General features: G+C 32.6%; 2 protein-coding genes across 2 annotated transcripts; both read right to left on the bottom strand.

The window, feature by feature from the left end:
* Positions 1–949: 949 nt before the first annotated feature.
* LOC132294580 (serine/threonine-protein phosphatase PP1-like) lies at positions 950–6,222 on the bottom strand. Its single transcript, XM_059792489.1, has 4 exons — positions 5,744–6,222; positions 2,448–3,007; positions 1,613–1,804; positions 950–1,434 (listed from the first exon to the last, which is right to left on the bottom strand). The coding sequence occupies exons 1-4, from the start codon at positions 5,937–5,939 to the stop codon at positions 1,411–1,413; spliced, it is 972 nt and encodes a 323-aa protein (XP_059648472.1). The 5' UTR covers positions 5,940–6,222; the 3' UTR covers positions 950–1,410.
* A 7,506-nt stretch (positions 6,223–13,728) lies between these two features.
* Positions 13,729–14,556, bottom strand: LOC132294579 (uncharacterized). Its single transcript, XM_059792488.1, has one exon. The coding sequence runs from the start codon at positions 14,378–14,380 to the stop codon at positions 13,850–13,852; it is 531 nt and encodes a 176-aa protein (XP_059648471.1). The 5' UTR covers positions 14,381–14,556; the 3' UTR covers positions 13,729–13,849.
* Between the last annotated feature and the right edge of the window lie 3,780 nt (positions 14,557–18,336).

The raw sequence follows: 18,336 nt of genomic DNA, 5'->3' as shown, positions 1-18,336 counted from the left end.
GTATTGGCTTTTGATATCTTCTCCGGATGGAGCAGTCACTGTTGCTACTAAATCTCATTTATTGGCTCATCGTAAATGTCTATGGCGCATTATCTTGAGTTGCAAAGTTCTCATCTCTGTTATTTGCTCTCTTTCTAGGTTGTTGGTTTTATTTTTCAAAAAAATTCTAATTCCCAAAAACTTTTGGTTGATTCTTCTATGAACTTTATAAATCTCAACATCTATGATGGGTTTATTCGTTTAGTGAATTTAACAATAAAAATCGTTCTCTCACAGTCCATTGTTTCTAAATTTCTAATCTGAAATGCATTTTAAAATGCTCTGATCTAAGAAAACAAGCTCCATTTTTATATAAAACTGCTAATCTATTGCTTATATATATATATATATATATATAACTCCAAAGATCAAATGCATAACTTATGTCAATTTATTCCTTTGTTGAGATCAAATGCATAACTCCAGAGAATGCAGAAGTGTGTGTGTGTGTGTATATATATATATATATAAAAATTATATAAGTGTGTGTGTTTGTGTGTGAATTTGCATGATTAGAAAATGAAGTATACTGCTACTTGATATATATGTTTAATACTGCTATTATGTGATTTTTTTGGCCTTGTTATCCTATACTTTTGGTCTGGAGGTCTTGTTCTCCCTGTCAAGGATCAGGAATTGAAAATTGATTCATTGGGACAATGTCAAAAAAAGATTGGTAACTCCTGGACAATAGTTAATTAAATCTAAGGGCAAAAATGTAAATTCATTAGTAAAAGAGTTTTGACAAATGTTTTGCCAAACACACAAGAAAAAATTATTTGTCATGGAAAGCTCTTCTAGAATATAGTTCCAAACAGTATGCTTAAGTTAAGTGAAAGTGATAGCTTTTGCTTCCCTTTTTCTTCTACATAAAAGCAAAAATAAAAGGTATGCCAAACGAGACGAGTCATTCATCTGGAAGTTATTTCAAGCAACTCGGAAGGGTTGTCAATACAGCACATAATGGTACACACGATCGGATACACAAACAGCTCCGGATGACAAAGAGTAAGGATCACAACTGACACACACAAGAAACTATCAAAAATCATGGCCAACTTTTCCTGAGTCAGCACCATCAGATATCAATGCCACTTATCGGGTAAAGTAAACAGGCAGTGTATAAAGCAACCAAAGCGAAAAAAATTCTCAGTTTCTGCACAGAAGAGACCATGTTTTGCTGATTTACAGATCTTCTTGGTTATCACCATTGAATCTAAATTATCTGCAAGCTTCAAATATCACACAGATCTAACTGACATGGGTTGAAAAGGCCGATTCTCCCCGTCTCTATTAACAGAGATTCGCATAGCATGAATCTTGCTGTCCTTCACTATTTACTGAGAGAAAACTCCACACACTTTTCATGTATCAGGCCGTTCCAAATTTAGGGGGCTGTTCGGAATGGAAATGAAAAACAAAAGACCAGTAAGTTTCTTTTTTTAATACTCATAAAGATACAAACTAAAAAAAACAAAACAACGGGAAGAGAGAACATTTATGCTTGAAACAATGTCTCTGAATCCATAATATGCCAAAAATTCAACATAGCACCGCATAAATGTGAATATACCTTCTTAAAAAGTAACTTAGAACTGCCTGGTTGTTTATATTCCTCTGGTTTCAATATCATGAAAGAGCATACCAGAGATTTGTCAACACTCAACAGCGCGCCTGCATTGTCAAACTCTCCACCATAGTTAGGCGCAGAAAAAATCGTCACAAGTCTACGTTGAGCAAAGAACTCATATCCATCCTCCACCACCTGCAGTTTTAACTCAAAAAAGTCATAAGCAGGACTGTTATTATCAGGCTTTAGTAGGTGAACATAACTCGAGGTGATGCGGGTGAATGTCAGACATTAAGTGATGCACATCAGTACTCGCAATGAAGTGAAAAACCAGTGTGTTAAACAAACAAATTAAAGGAAAAAGAAAAAAATCCAGTCATTATTGTAGGAACTTCTCCCGCCATTATCTTATACAGGTTATAGTCGCCATCGGAGTGCTTAAATCAATTTGCCAAAACCTTTATTAAAAAGTAAAATATCCAGACAAAGGCTTAGAATTCAAAACTATTAACTCTTCTAAATATAACTCAATGACAGGAAAGCACGTAGAACAGTGGAAAACAATGTAATAGCATGTCATAATGGCAGTGCGTTTCCTATAAAAAAAATCTGCATATAAATGTTTGCTTTATGGTTTCCATCAAATGTGTTACCACTAGAAGAAATCCTATCACTAAATTGAACTGGGTTGGATCATACTATCCAATTAATTATTTTAAGCAGGTAGTAGAATAAATAATAAGGTATCATAAGGCGAAAATTTTGCTTTCCTTTGTAACTATGCCTTCGAAAAAGAAAAAACTGGTATTTTAGCTTGCTCAAAAAGAACTTGGGTCACCTGATGGGCACGGCAAATGAGGTCTAGATCATGCTTCTCCAAAAACTCCGCAACTTTATCAGCTCCAAATGTACATGACACACCTCGATCACTATCTGACCATCCGTTAATACTAGGATTAGGATCAGACCAGAGCAGATCACATAGGAGACCACTATCTGGAATGTCTGTGGGCCTCTGAATTTCCTTTATTTGATCCAAATTTTGCAAGTGTGGAGAAAGTCCCCCATGCATACAAAGTATCTTTTCATCAATGAGTGCAGCAACAGGCAAATAGTTAAAGCAGTCGGTGAATATCTTCCAAAGCCGGACATTAAATCTTCTTTTACATTCATCATAAAAACCATATATCCTATTGATTTTTGCATCTTCGTGGTTTCCCCTCAGAAGAAAAATTTTGTTGGGATATCTTATTTTATAGGCCAGTAGCAAACATATGGTTTCCAAACTTTGCTTGCCTCGATCTACGTAATCCCCAAGAAAGAGATATGTTGCGGCAGGAGGGTACCCACCATATTCAAAAAGCCTCAATAGGTCCTGGTATTGTCCATGTATATCACCTGTAAGATACATGCAACAATATTAGGAAGGCTAATAGGGTATAGATCCAGAGTTTGGTAATGTGCCATTTCCTGTTAAAAAAGTGATTCCAAAGGAAAAGATGATAAGCATCTTATGAAAATAAATCAATATGTCTTGTTAAATACTGGACCACTTCCTTAGTATTAGAATCTCATATTGCTGGCATTTATAATCAATATGTCTTAAGAACTTTTATGTTGAGGCTTTGCACACTTCAGTTTGATGAGCATTTCCAAGCAGACAAACAATATTGCACGTGACTGAAATAAATATATTAAATAAATTTACAAGTGGCTGAAATAAATAAATAAATTAACTAAATTTTAAATCAAAGATAACATTTCAATAAGATGTCAATATTTTTTTTTTTTTGCCATTTCAGGGTTGTGAATTTAGCAAGGGGAAGGAAAGGGAAAAAAAAAACACTTCATTTTATTTCTCATGTTTGATTACATTAGAAATTAAAATTTTCTCAAAGACAGCTAGGAATAAGGAAAAGGGAGATGAACAGTAAAATTAGAACCTTACTGAACCAAGCCAAATTTTTTGTACAGTTTTCTGTTTTCAGTTTTTTGAAAACAGAAAACTGTTTTCAGAGTTACAAACCAAGCATGCCCTTACTTTTTCTCCTCATATTTTATTCTCCTTCCAACTTCCATAGTTATCTCAACCCAACTCAACTCAACAAAGCCTTCTCTCATGTATTTGGGATTGGTTACATCAATCCTATTTTGGCCTTCAGCTCTATATAAGGCCGTAACTGCAGTTAATCACATCCTTAAATTTATTTCCCAACCATCTCCACCCATGTTAGTTTTGGTGTTGTGCTTCCCTAGCATTGCACTCAATATGTCTCTTTTTTCGAACTGGTGCAGTAATTGACCATTCCTGCACAATCACACGGCCAAAACATTTTGATAGGTCTTCTCTTATTTTATCTTCAAAGTGGTGCTTTAAACATCTCAGAAATGTGTTTATTTCTAATTGTGTATCATTTCTTGTCTTGCCACAAATCAATATTTACACTCACATTTCTAGTTGCCCCACAATGTGTCCCGTAAAGTATGGTTGATCTAAAGTTGTTTTCTTAGTTTCCCTTATTTTAAGTTTTTATTTAAGAGATATATTTTGACATCACAATATGCCAGGAGTGGTAACCCATTTAACCTACCATGCTTTAATTATATACCTAACATAAGATCTAATATTTCCGTCTTTGTGCATAATAGAGGTTAGTATTGAAACTATTTACTTTTTGGTAAACCTTGACCCTCGAACTTGAACTTCACTATACTCTTAATGTCTAATTAAGATTATATGCCATGTATTTGGTTATAATCCTATTTGTTTTAAACTCTAATTAAATTAGGCCTTATCCTTGCTCTAGTTTCATCAATCAAAATGATAATACCAACAAACAAAATACATAAAACCTCACCACGAATATGTTTTGTTAGTTTATCCAAAACTAAGGCAATAAAAATGTAGGCTTAATGTCAATCCTTAAAATAACCCAGCAGTAATTGGTTCACTTGCTTATTCGATAATTGTTCTTACTATGGCCACAATTTTATCTTATGTGTCCTCTAACACATCAATATATCTTCTTATAATTCTTTTCTTTCTAAAACCCACCATATGATATTTCTAAGAAACCTATCTTAGGCTTTTTTTTTTTTTTAAAAAAAAAAAAAGGGGATTTGGTTCTAAACACAGTGTGAAAGAAAAAATCCCACAATGAAGATAAGACACTAAACACGTCACAGTGGAATTAACTTCTACAATTACAAAACATAAAAAATAAATAAATAAATAAAAGCCACACACATTGCAAAAATATCTATTGTTTGGAAACTAAGGAAATCAACTCTGCCTTTGACATGTTTAGTGCCTTATATTTATTATGGAATTTTTCTGAAAAATGTATTTGGAGCCAAATCCTTTTGAAAATTGGATTTGGAAAAGATCAAAAGAAATGAAATCCCATTTTTTCATTTGGAGCAGGCTAAAATTTAGGAATTTTGAAATAGGGGTAATTTTGGGTAAATTTACATAATTTACTTCAACAATTTTCAAAACCCATTAGATCCAACAACTTTCCAAGTGATTTCAGGGCAGGACATTTTGGCATTTGAAATTCCTTCAAATCCAATTTCATTTTGAAATTCTATCCATTCCAAAAACAACAAAAATTCCAATTTAAAACTCAAATTTAGTTGAATCCCACCATTTCAAACGAAGTGTAAGAGTTCCTTAGGCATCTACCACTATTCAGTTAACCAGTCCAACATGATTAAGAGCCAATCTACCAATTTTTGTAATGAACCAATGTGAACTTAAACCATAACATTTTCACCACAAAACTTCACCAAACCCATTCGCAGTACTGAAACAGCTACTCCAAACCTCCACCAACCAAACCAGAATCCACTTCAACATCAATGTTATCATTGCAAAACACTCTTTAATCACACAAAACCGCATGTATACACCACAACACTTGCAAAAACCCATTTGCATCAACATATACCCAATTCAGTAATCAACAAAACATCCCAATTAAACCAATCTAACCTACATCACCCCACCAAAAAAAAAAAAAAAACAATATATTCACCAAAAAGGTAAAATCAAACATCACTATACTATTCTCTAATTGTGTAATTATATATAATTACATATATATATCATAATTCTAGAGAGAGAGAGCTGACCACAGATTCTGATGGGTGCATGAAGCTGAAGAAGAATGGGCTGAGAAAGAAAGATTTGGCGAGCGTTGACACAGAGCTGACGGATCTCACCTTCCGACAGCTGTACCTGTTTTCCCCCTTTACCCTCTAACAGCCTCCGTATTATATCATCCAACACCGACTTGTCCATCATGCCCTCCATTGTCATCATATTCATTTCCCTCTTCCGATCAGAGAGAGAGACTCCTTCAATTCAACACACACCTCCTAGAGAGAGAAAGTAGACAGAAGCAACAGCGAGAGCAGAGAAGAGAGGTACCCAAAACCCTAATTTTTCAAAATTGGCTTGATTTGGATAATACTATATATGTGTGTGTGCATGTCATAGTCTCCAATGATGCTCGTCTCTTGTGTGGTGTTTCTTTCTCTCTTTTCTCTCTCTTAAAAAAATCTGTTTCGCTCTCCTCTTTCATTCCGCCAAGTTGCCCAGAATTTTCAATACGGTTGAAACCTTCAAACAGGTAAATTGGATTTTCTTGACTAAACGGCGCGGCAAGGTGCGCACGATAGCAAAATCAAACAGGACAAATACTTCAATAAAAAATAAATAAATTTTTTGATACGTATTTGGTTAAAATAAAAAAAATAAAAATATATACAGAAAATTTTATAACGTACAAGAAATTATTATTTGATGATTTGAATAGAATGAAACTTAAAAAAAAAAAAAAAAAAAAAAAAATTGATATTAGTGTAAGTTCATACATTTTTTTTTTCAAGAAATTAAATTTTTTCATTTTGCAAGAAAATTTTATAAAAAAATTAGGGGATTATAAAAATTCATTTTCATTCTTTTGCTAGCCAAACTTTTAAAGCGGTTAGAAGTTTTTTATTTCATTTCTTTTCTTGCTTGATATTTTTATCTAATCAAACAGCCTTAAAATATTACCATAGGAGGGTGGAGATGTCACAACCATAACCCCGCGGAAGAAAAGAAAAATAATCATGGATGTCCAAAAAAATCTATTTAGTTCAGATGCATGTACACTTAAAAAAAAAAATTGTTTTTTAAAAAGCAAAAACAAGGTTGAATAATCAATTCGAGAAAAAAATACTAATAATTTGAGTAAATCTTAATATATGAAATTCATATAATGCATTATTGTCGCCGGCTTAGAGTTTCTTGATTATAGGAAATTTAAGAAACGGATTTTCAGTGTCAAGTTTTAAGTAATTTTGTGATTGAGAACTACTATTGTTTGGACTTCTTTAAATTTTATTATTCAAACAAGTTTTGTGGCAAAGGTCTTTGCTTTTAAAATCAGAAAAATACTTTTCAAATACCAATCAAAATTTTCTCAATGCACTAAGACACGTGACAAATACTAAATATCACTTTCGGGATTCTACGTAAGATAGATGAGGGGTTTAAAGGATTGGAGTCGTAGAATCGGATCAAAAATCGTAACTATTAGAAAAGTAATTCAAACTAACTTTCTAAATCAAACTTTTTCAATATAAATAGAGAATAAGACTAAATAACCATACACCAACAAGATTAATTAACATTAAAAGTACTAAAACACATGACAAATACTAAATATCAATTTCTTGATTTCAACAAAAAAAAAAAAAAAAATAGCATAACAATCATACAAAAACGTAAAGAAGAAATTAAAGTAAAGCCTAGTATAGAGAGAAAATTACAATTTATTTGCCTAATTGTTTGAACAATTTAGTTGAAACGTTTACTTTTTGGTTAAAAAAAAAAAGAACAAAATAGAGATAGAAAGAACAACGAAAAAAGAAAAAAAGAAAAAGGAAGTCTTTCTTTATTTTTGTTTCAGAATTGACAAAAAATAAGTGGAAAGATAAAATTCTTTATGTTCAATGTACTGAAAAAGAAAGAAGAAAAGAGAAATTAAGAAGGAAAAAAAAAAATAGAGGAAATTTTGGATCATACCTTTGAAATTCAAAGATCGTCTCTGCATTTGACGTTCGTTTTTTTGTTATTTATTTATTTATTTTTTAATATAATTAGGCTAAAGAGTTGGACTTTATATTTAAAATTATTAATTTTATTAGTTCAAAATTAATTGTAGGCCAAATAAATTTGAACGAAGAACAAAATAATACGTTTTAGTAGAATCGGTAATTCTATGAGATTCTACGATCTACTCCCGATTCTACAGATCTAATTTAGATTCTACTTCTCAGATGTTTTACATGGGATCGAAATCGTTTTGGCAATTTAGGATTGTAGAATCGTAACATTTTAAAATTCAGAATCATAATTTTCACAATTAGTGCATGCGGGTAAAATATTCGATGAAGTCATTATTAAGTGATATAATCTCTCCTCCTTCGAAGTGAGGTGAGAGTTTCGAGCTGATAAATTTTTTAATTTTTATCCTGAATTCTAAAATAACAAGAAGGGATCATTTGGATAGAGAATTATTGGTAGATCCAACCTAGAATCCTCTAGGGTTTTATTGGGACCAAATTTGCAAGTTGTATTGTCAAAATAGTTGAGCACTAATTTGTCCTTACCACAGAAATATCTAGAGATTTTGAAAGCAAACAAATTTGGTTTCCCTTGTTGGTGATTTGTCACAAAAAGTAAACACACGATATGGAGCCTTTCATGATTTGCATTATTATCAGTTGACTTGATCTTGATCACAAACCTCTTGCACTTGCACTATTGACCTCTATTCAATACTCATTTGAGTGCCATTAACACAAAAATTTTAGCTTAATACCAACGATAACAACAGATGAAGTCATATAAAAATTATAGAATTATAGATCTTTTTAATTGTTTCAACTAAGCATGATTAATTTTTTTCTTTTAGTTAGTGAAAATACAAATAAGTTGCTCACTTTTAAATAAATTAAACCTTTGTAGTTTATAGATTAATAGCCATAATTTTTTTTTCATTTCTAAAGGAGCGATGAAATTTCATGAAGTTTGGACAAAGAATCAAAATTAAGATGGAGTGGAACAAGGCTCTTCTTTAATGCATTCAAGTGTGATCTATTTGAATCCTACCTAAATGAATCAAGGGGGAGTTTTGTTCGGATTCCCCTTCCACGCACTATTTTTTGATGGTCAGACCGTCTTTGAACAATATATTATACACTGCTCTCAATTATTTATAGAGCTGTGAAACAAACGGCGATTCTAGATCCTACGGCTGCTTAATTTGTAGTTCTGAAAACAGTCCTAAATAACTCATAAAACAAAAACAAAAACAAAAAAAAATTATTTTCAGATAAACTATAAAACACAACATTTTTAAAACAAACCTTCTTATAGCTGAGTTTTCAGAAAAACTTCCTCGAACCAAGTTTTTGTACAATTTTTTGATTTTCTGTCATCTGAAACAGTTGATTACAAAAAAAACAAACAAAGCATATCCTACAACTCCCACATATATAATGAGTCCCTTACGAACATTGACTACCCGAAACTACGACTCTCTCAAATACATACGTGAGAGAATTGTAGCGTCGGGAGTCGCTATTTTTAGCTAATATTCAGCTATAGGGAAAACTTCCGCAAGAGTCATCACAGAAAATCCCCCAAGTGAATAAAAGAACCTACAATACACACACTCTTGAGTCTTGACACCCAAAACTTTTTAGTGTTGGTATCAAACAAGCATAGGAATCGTCAAGCACACGCACACTCAAATGCAAATAGTACCACTCACCCAACCTTCAACCCCGGTCACCTAACTTTTGTTAGAAGTGATCAGTTGCCTGTGAGATGTATAATGTTGAATTGGCAAATTTCGGTGTCAAAACAATTCCGATCGAATTGTTTTTTCAAGTTTAAAATTCAAGATCAAAACCCATTTTCTTCTAATACAAGGGTCAAGTGTTTATATCACACAATGCTTTAAACTTTTGTAAAAAATGCTACACACTCCAATCTGTGTAGGAGCCCCCAAAAGTAGGACAATCATGAAAACCTATATTTCGATCATACTGAAAAAATTCCACCTTATTGCAGGTTCTAAACCCCATCCTCACTGCAGGCTTGAAAGAACAAAGGGCATAAATATCATCATACCTTGAACAAAAACCATTTTCTTCTTTGCCTAAAATATCAACTTCTGTTAAAACAAAGTGAGTCCAAAGTGAATTATCTGTCTACTAATTTTCATTAGTCCTCAGCAAATCAAGAGACTGATGTGCAGGCCAGTAGGACAAATAAGAAATTTCTCACTTTCTCTTCTAAGCAAAATATTATATGCACTAGGAAGCTTCCTAATGATCTTCCTAAGCAAATATAACCAGTAGAATGCAGTATACACAAAAAACTATGATAAGAAAATCAGATTTCATTCAACTCCCATTACTCCTCATTACCAAGCTTATAGAAGCGCTAATTCAAAAGAATTACATTTCCATTTTCACACATTGATCAGTCTATCACTAATTAAAATTATTTCAGTGACAATAGTGGGCAACAAGAGAATTAATGGAAACAAACAACAAATAAAATGAACTAAATAAAATCTTCAGTAGTTTATCAAGAGAAGCCAAACTTGGAATAATTGGATTCAAACAAGAACCCTTCTCATAGAATACATTCTAAACACTTAACCATTCAGCATTTAATGTAGGAAAACAATTTTTACGAAATATATTTAATATTTCATGAATACATTTAACAGTTGTGGAACAAGACTAAGCTCTTGGTTGATTCTCAAGCTGTTGATAGGTGAAAGGCTGAAGGCTCAATGGATCACTCAAGTTAGATTGGCTACACAAACTTTCGGCTCGAGTGCATACTCATATAGACCATTAGCTAGTGACTCCTTTCAGTTTTTAAAAATTTTAGGAACCCAAATACCATGAGCTAATAATTGCATAACCTCCATTACTAAGAAAAGACAACTAAAAAATATGTTACCCTTTTAATGGACAGTTCATCTAGCAGTAGTTTCTAAAGGAAATAACATCCTAGCTTTATGGGTAGAAATGATAAAAGCTTGGATTGTTAAATGTGAGAGTGAAAGTGTGAGAGCAGCCACTTGTATAAAAAACAAATACGTTTGATCTGTGTATCAAGTCTCTTTCTCCCAGCAACCGTATTGAAAGGACCAACACAAAGTGTTGCCTTTTAATATTTGGTACTAGAGTAACAATGCATCTTTAGACACAAACAGGAAAGCTAAGCAGTTCACCTCATTGACAAGACTAACTTATACTTGGTTTCACAGGTGAGAGCTCATTGCTAAAATGTAAGGTGAGGTCATGATATTAACCAAAGCTATCAAGCAAATAAGTGCTTTCAGTAGCATGATAAGTTTCACCATCGTAAACACGGCATCAAGCAATTTCTATTAATGGAATAGTTGTGCCAGTGAGTGTCATATGCTACAAGCTGACTAATGTAGCCAGTTCGGTGACAAGTTTCTGAAATGAAAAGATTTTTAAGGAGATTCATGTTGATCCAGTCAGTTAGACAATCTCTAGGAAAATCTACGTGCCCATAGAAACAGGACAAATGGTTTTACCCAATATTACCCAAAAATGAAAACAAGTTCAGGGAGTGCAGTTGTTTCTATACGTGTAATTGGTGTTGTATTGAAAAAATCTATATTAATCACTTGGGAATAGATATTTTACAAGCTCTACTATAAGTAAATCAAAATATAGGATTCGTATCGTGCCATTTAATGACATATCATCACCTAGACTAGAATCATCTTTACAGTAGTGAGCATTGCAGAACTTGCGGACAATACCACAAATATCATTATCCAGCAACAGTTATCTAGTCCGCCATTATTGCATGTCCTAAATTGCATTCCTAACTGTGGGTTTAAAAGAAGAAATGAAGGACTTCTCATCATCATATTATGATAAAAACAATTTTCCCTTCCCTCAAATTTCAACTTCTGTAGAAACAGAGAAAGCACAGTTACCTACTAATTGTCATTAACCCTAACTGTAACAAAAATAAATAAAAAACCATGATTGCAGACCAGCAAGAAAAATGAGAAATTTCCTTCATTTCCTAAATCAGATTGTTAGGTGGACTAAGAAGCTTCCTAAACAAATAGAACAGGTAAAACACATACTTTTAGGGGAAAGGTATGATTAATTAAATCAGATTCAACAAATTCATATATATATATATATATATATATTTGGAAGTTAAAGCAAACACACACTCATTATCCACATGTCCCTAGTGAGACTTGAACCCTCAGCCTCCCCATTTGGGGAAGAGAGGTTATACCATTAGGCTTAATCCCATATTCCACTACACTTTCATTACCAAGTTTATGGACTATTTCACCAAAAGATAAAGCATATCATTATATGAAGATTTAGACAAGTTATATTTCTAATTGTTCTTCCATTTTCTTTCTCCACGAATGAAGATCTTTTCAATGGCAATAGTGCGCAACAAAGAGAACTAATTGAAACTAACAATTAATATATAATAACCTAATCAAGATTTTTGAGGAGATTCATGTTGATCCAGTCAATTGAACAATCTCTAGGAACATCTAAATGTCCATAGAAACAGAACAAATGGTTTTACCCAATATTACCCTAAGAAATTATCTCCATAAAATCTTAGTCTTTCTGCCATGAAAAAGAAACAAGTTCAGGGAGTGCAGTTGTTTCTATATGTGTAATTGGTGCTGTATTGAAAAAATCTATATTAATCACTTGGGAATAGATATTTTACAAGCTCTACTATAAGTAAATCAAAATATAGGATTCGTATCGTGCCATTTAATGATATGTCATCACCTAGACTAGAATCATCTTTACAGTAGTGAGCATTGCAGAACTTGCGGACAATACCACAAATATCATTATCCATCATTAGTTACCTAGTCCACCATTATTGCATGACCTAAACTGCATTCCTAACTGTGGGTTTAAAAGAAGAAATGAAGGACTTCTCATCATCATATTATGATAAAAACATTTCCCCTTCTCTCAAATTTCAACTTCTGTAGAAACAGAGAAAGCACAGTTATCTACTAATTGTCATTAACCCTAACTATAACAAAAAAAAACAAAAAAACAAAAAAAAAACCTATGATTGCAGAGCAGCAAGAAAAATGAGAAATGTCCTTCATTTCCTAAATCAGATTCTTAGGTGAACTAAGAAGCTTCCTAAACAAATAGAACAGGTAAAACACACTTTTAGGGGAAAGGTATGGTTAAGAAAATCAAATTCAACAAATTCATTAACCCTGCCACTTACATCTAATCCCAATTTTTCTTTTGGAAGTTAAAGCAAACACACACACACAATCCACGTGTCCCTAGTGAGACTTGAACCCTCAACTCCCCATTTGGGGAAGAGAGGTTATACCATTGGGCTTAATCACATATTCCACTACACTTTCATTGCCAAGTTTATGGACAATTTCAGCAAAAGATAAAGCATATCATTATATAAAGATTCGGACAAGTTATATTCCTAACTGTTCTTCCAATTTCTTTCACCGCGATTGAAGATCTTTTCAATGGCAATAGCGAGCATCAAAGAGAACTAATTGAAACTAACAATTAATAAATATAATAACCTAATCAAAATCATCAATAATTTACCCAAACAAGCCAAACTTGTAACTGAACTCAAACAACAACCCATCTTTTGAAATCTCAATACAATGTTTATCTAATTAGATTCTCCCAAACAAGAACAAAAAATAGAGTTCTGAAAACCATCAAAGACAATTAAGCAAAATTGAACAAATCAACCAAAAATAACAACAATTCAAGAAAATTAGTATTACCCATTTCCTTTAATCACAAAAAAAAAAAAAAAAAAAAAAAAAAAAAAAAAAAAAAAAAAAAAACACCCCACATTTTAAATTTCCAGTACCATGCCTCCCTCATACAATTTCACTAAAAGAAGAAGCATCTAATGGATTTGTTCTGAGCTTATCTAAGTTGATTGTCCCATACAGGAAGAAAAATTAGAGTTCTGAAAACCATCAAAGACAATTAAGCAAAACTGAACAAATCAACCAAAGACAACATCAATTCAAGAAAATTAGTAGTACCCATTTCCTTTAATCACAACAAAAAAAAACCCCAAATTTTAAATTTCAGTACTACGCCTCTCTTATACAAATCTCACAAAGAAGAAGAAACACCTAATAGATTTGTTCTGAGCTTGCTTACTTGTCCACTGCCACAATTGAAGCCACACCCACATTGAGGACACTCCTCAAAGTTATCAATGGAGAACCCAGCAGATGTTATCCCCACCGAGAACTCGAGGTCGTCGCCGCGCCGATCCACCTCAACTATGTCCACCCAGAAGAAGAACAACTTTACTTTTACACCCTGCAAGTTTGAGAGCTTGCCTTGTGATATGTGGCCTTTGATGGTGGATTTGTAGCTCAATTGATATGATGAACCTTCAATAGAAAAGTTACAAGTCCCATTCAGATAAGCAGAGAACTTGCCCGTTGATTCATCCAAGTCATACCCTGTGACACCTTTGGGTAAGATACCCATAGGAAAGTCGTAGTCCTCAATGACTTCATACGCTGTTGGCTTTTCTGAGAAGGACTTTGCCACCAAGGAAGACAAGAGAATGAGGCATGTAATGGTTGTTTGAGATTGAGATTTCAATCTTTGGGGATAATAGAGGAAACCCATTTCTCACTCTGTGTAAATCTCTTGTTTGTGTGCGTTTCTCTCTCTTTCTCCTCCTTACCCATATATGACTTTCTCTATGGACATAGGAATGGTTGTTGAAGGCATATTCCTTGATTTGATTAGTTTCCTAATTTTCTGTCCAGAACCGGCGACTATTTGAGGCGTAAGACCTTGTATACAATTTCAGGGGCATTTCTAAATTTAATTATAGGCCACCACGCAATACCTGTAATTTGGAGATGATTGCAGGTACCTAAATGATTAGTCTCCATGCCCATTTTTGAAGTAAAAAACTAAAAAATGCGCTCCATGTACGAATAAAGCGGTAAAATAAATCAACAATTTGAAGTGCTTTTTTCACGTATTCTTGATAAATCAGCGTTTATATATATACGTAGGAGGATCTGTTTGGGAAGTAAGAAGCCCCCTTCATTGAGGAAATTTTCCCTAGATACAAATGTGATACAGAGGATGTAAATATATGTGTAAGATAATATGTAAATATATATATATATATGTAGGAGGATCTGTTTGGAAAGTAAGAAGCCCCTTCATTGAGGAAATTTTCCCTAGATACAAATGTGATAAGGAGTATGTAAATATATGTGTAAGATAATATATATATATATATATGACATGTATATAAAAAGCACAATAAGAATATGGCGGTTAAAAAAGAATAGCAAAATATATTATTATGTACATAAATTAATAATTTTAAAATCATTTTATCTATATAATCATTAATGAAATTATTAATTTGGAGTTTACAGCTAATGTGTATTATTTCTATTTTCTTAAATTTTATTTAATTTTTAAATTAATTATTAATATATTTTAAATTGCATTGAATTTCATTTATTTATTTTTTAAAATATAATTACAAAATCACCACCTCTTTTTTTGAAGAGTATGTCCTATCAAAAAATTAAATATTTAAATTTAAATACACTTCTAGCTGCAATATTTGTGATTCAAAAAATAATATTTGTGCCAAGTCGGTATAGACTAGGGAGGCTCTTGTGCTTTCTATCTTCCGGTTGTCTTCAAAAAAATGCAATTGGAAACTATACTGTATATTGAATGGAATGTGTAGAATGCTCATTTAAACTCTTTTTATGTCTATTTTACTGATTGGTAAATCAAAACAATTGAGATGAATAAGAGGAAAATAACATATGACTATGTACATATTTTTAAATATTTGAAATTTATAAGCACATACTAATTTGAAGCACATGCTAAATTGGAGGAATAATTTATTTTTTATATATTTTTTTTTTGTACTTTACTCTTTCCTTATTATTATTATTATTATGTTCTCATACAATATAATATTATTCCTAGCATACGTAGATCACTCAGCATTTTCTTTGAAGATGAGAAATTATACCATCTGAACTAATGCGGTCATTCTAATTAATTTTTTAATCATTTGTGCATTGCTAAATATTAATAAATTTAATCAATGTTTAATAAATTTCTAATTATGTCTTTTTATTATTAATAAACATTAATAATAAAATACATGAGAGTGAACTAATTAGAAAAGTAGTCTTTGAGTACCATGGCAAAAGTAAACCAAGTCTAAAAGAAAGAATATATGACATGTACTCCACGCACTTCATTTTCACAACTATTTTCTATTTAAATTATAATAAAAAAAATTTGAGATAAATAAATAAATAAATAAGGAGTTAGACACTAATGATCATAGCAATTATCACTTATTTCCTAAACTTTAGAAAAACTAAAATTAATGAAGTGTTGCAGAGGGGGTGGAAGATTTGCAATAGACTTTGAAGGGACCATATGTATATATATATATATATATTTTTTTTTCTTTCCAAATTTACAATTAGTAACCAATTATTTACAAGTAATCGTAAATATGGGTTACAAAAAAATTGAAAGGCCAATTTGCAAACTTATAATTAATAATAATTATTATTATTTAAGAGCATGATACATATTGTTCTCTAGAATGTTTTACTTCAATTTTTTTTTTCTACTTTTTCTTTCGTCTACTCTTCCATCTTTTGCTTAAAAGAAGCGATTTTATAAACATACTCCACTTTTTCTTTTTCTTTTGCTTAAACTAAATTATGTAAATATACCTGATTTTGAATTAAGAACATACTGAAGGTACCACCATGTTCAATACTGCCACCAAACTCAACAATTTGACCTGAAAAACATTAGTCTTACGGACATACTAAAAAAATTATAGATCGATCGAGTGGAAAAATTAATATCATTAGTCTTACGGCGATCACTAGTTGACTCGTAAGTAAATATATTAAATTTTTTTTTTAACGTTTCAACTAATAATTTGTCAGGACCAATGATTTTGGAATCATGGAGAAGAGAAAGAGAGATTGTTTTGACCTTTTTATCCTTGGGAGCGTAGATGTGAAAGAGAGTGGCATAGATGACTTGTGTGCTAACACCAACAGAGTTAACTGTAATTATAAGCAGCCCATCAGCTGGGTGAAGAACCCCATAGAATACCCGCAAACTCCTGCACAATAGGGTTGATATATATATATGGAAGACCATCATAGTTCTCTACTGATTTCTTCTTCACCACTTCCTTAAATGTCCCTCTAATTATCATGCAATACACACATATCATATATAGTAGTGAGAAATTCATGTGCCTTGCATATAAAAACTCACAAATTTAATGTGTCTCAATACACACATATCTCACACACATGTACATCTCAATTTAACTCAAGTGATCATTTCATTTATTATAGACTTGGGGATGATAAACTTAGTGCTCCAATAAATTTGAGTGTTATGGAGAATGGATTCAAGGACCTGAAGTCTTCCAGCAAATGATAGGAATTTGCTTGCCCGATGTCTTATCCTAGCTGTGATTTTGTCGGTGAGGACTTTGCAATCTGTGGCCTTGAGCATAGTGGATATTAGAGGGACACCAAGGTATCTTATTGGGAGGATGCTTTTCTCAAAGCCCACCAGGTTGAGTATATCAGCTTCCACATCAGGTTTGACCCCAGAGAGAGAGATGTTACTTTTGCTTTGGTTGATTTGGAGTCCAGACAAGTTGGCAAATATCTCAGCGGCATTGAGTAGTAATTTTACAGAAGGCACACTGCCATGGCAAAATAGTATTACATCATCAGCAAACACCAAGAGAGTAAGACCTAATTCCTTGCATCTCCAGTGATATTTGAATGAATTAGTTGATGTCATCATGCATAGAATTGATGAGTACACCTACATAGCAATATATAACAAACAAGAAAGGTGATAGGGGATCCCGTGTCTGAGCCCTTTTGCTCCCTTAAAAAAAACCATTGAATTCTTCATTGAGTGAGACCGTGAATGAGGTAGAGGTTATACAAGCTTGTATGATTTGTATCCAATTAACAAATGTACAAGGAAATCCCAACAGTCTTAGAATGTCTAATATGAAGCTCCAAAAAATTGAGTCAGAGGCCTTTCTTAGGTCAAGTTTTAGTGTACATCTTGGAGAGCAGAGTTTATGTGATACCCATTGAGGAGTTCTTGTGCCATTAGGACACTATCATCAATGTACCCACCTTGCGCAAGTGCTGATTGTGATGGGCTGATAATGGATGGGAGGATTGGTTTGATTTTGGTTGCGATAAGCTTAGAAATGCATTTGTAAATAAGTGAACAACGTGAAATTGGTCTGATATCCTGGAGGGATGTGGAGTTTGGGACTTTAGGGACTAAGGATATGTAGGAGTTATTGACCTCCTTGAGTAGTTTGCCTGTGGTAAAGAACTTTTTAATGGCTTGGGATACATCATGCCCTATAATTGGCCAAGCTTGTTTAAAAATCACAGCATTAAATCCATCAGATCCAGTTGCTCATTGAGAATATACATTTTTGGATTTCATCATTGGAGGGAATAGCAGGGAGGGAAGGAAGAAGATCAAGGTTGATGTTTGGTGAAAGA

Source organism: Cornus florida, unplaced genomic scaffold (genome assembly GCF_030987335.1).
Source record: "Cornus florida cultivar Cherokee Brave unplaced genomic scaffold, ASM3098733v1 CherokeeBrave_3.0.0_Hap2_Chr02, whole genome shotgun sequence".
Lineage (NCBI taxonomy): Eukaryota > Viridiplantae > Streptophyta > Magnoliopsida > Cornales > Cornaceae > Cornus > Cornus florida.
The sequence above is the reverse complement of the archived record's forward strand: the minus strand, read 5'-3'. Positions and strand labels throughout refer to the sequence as shown.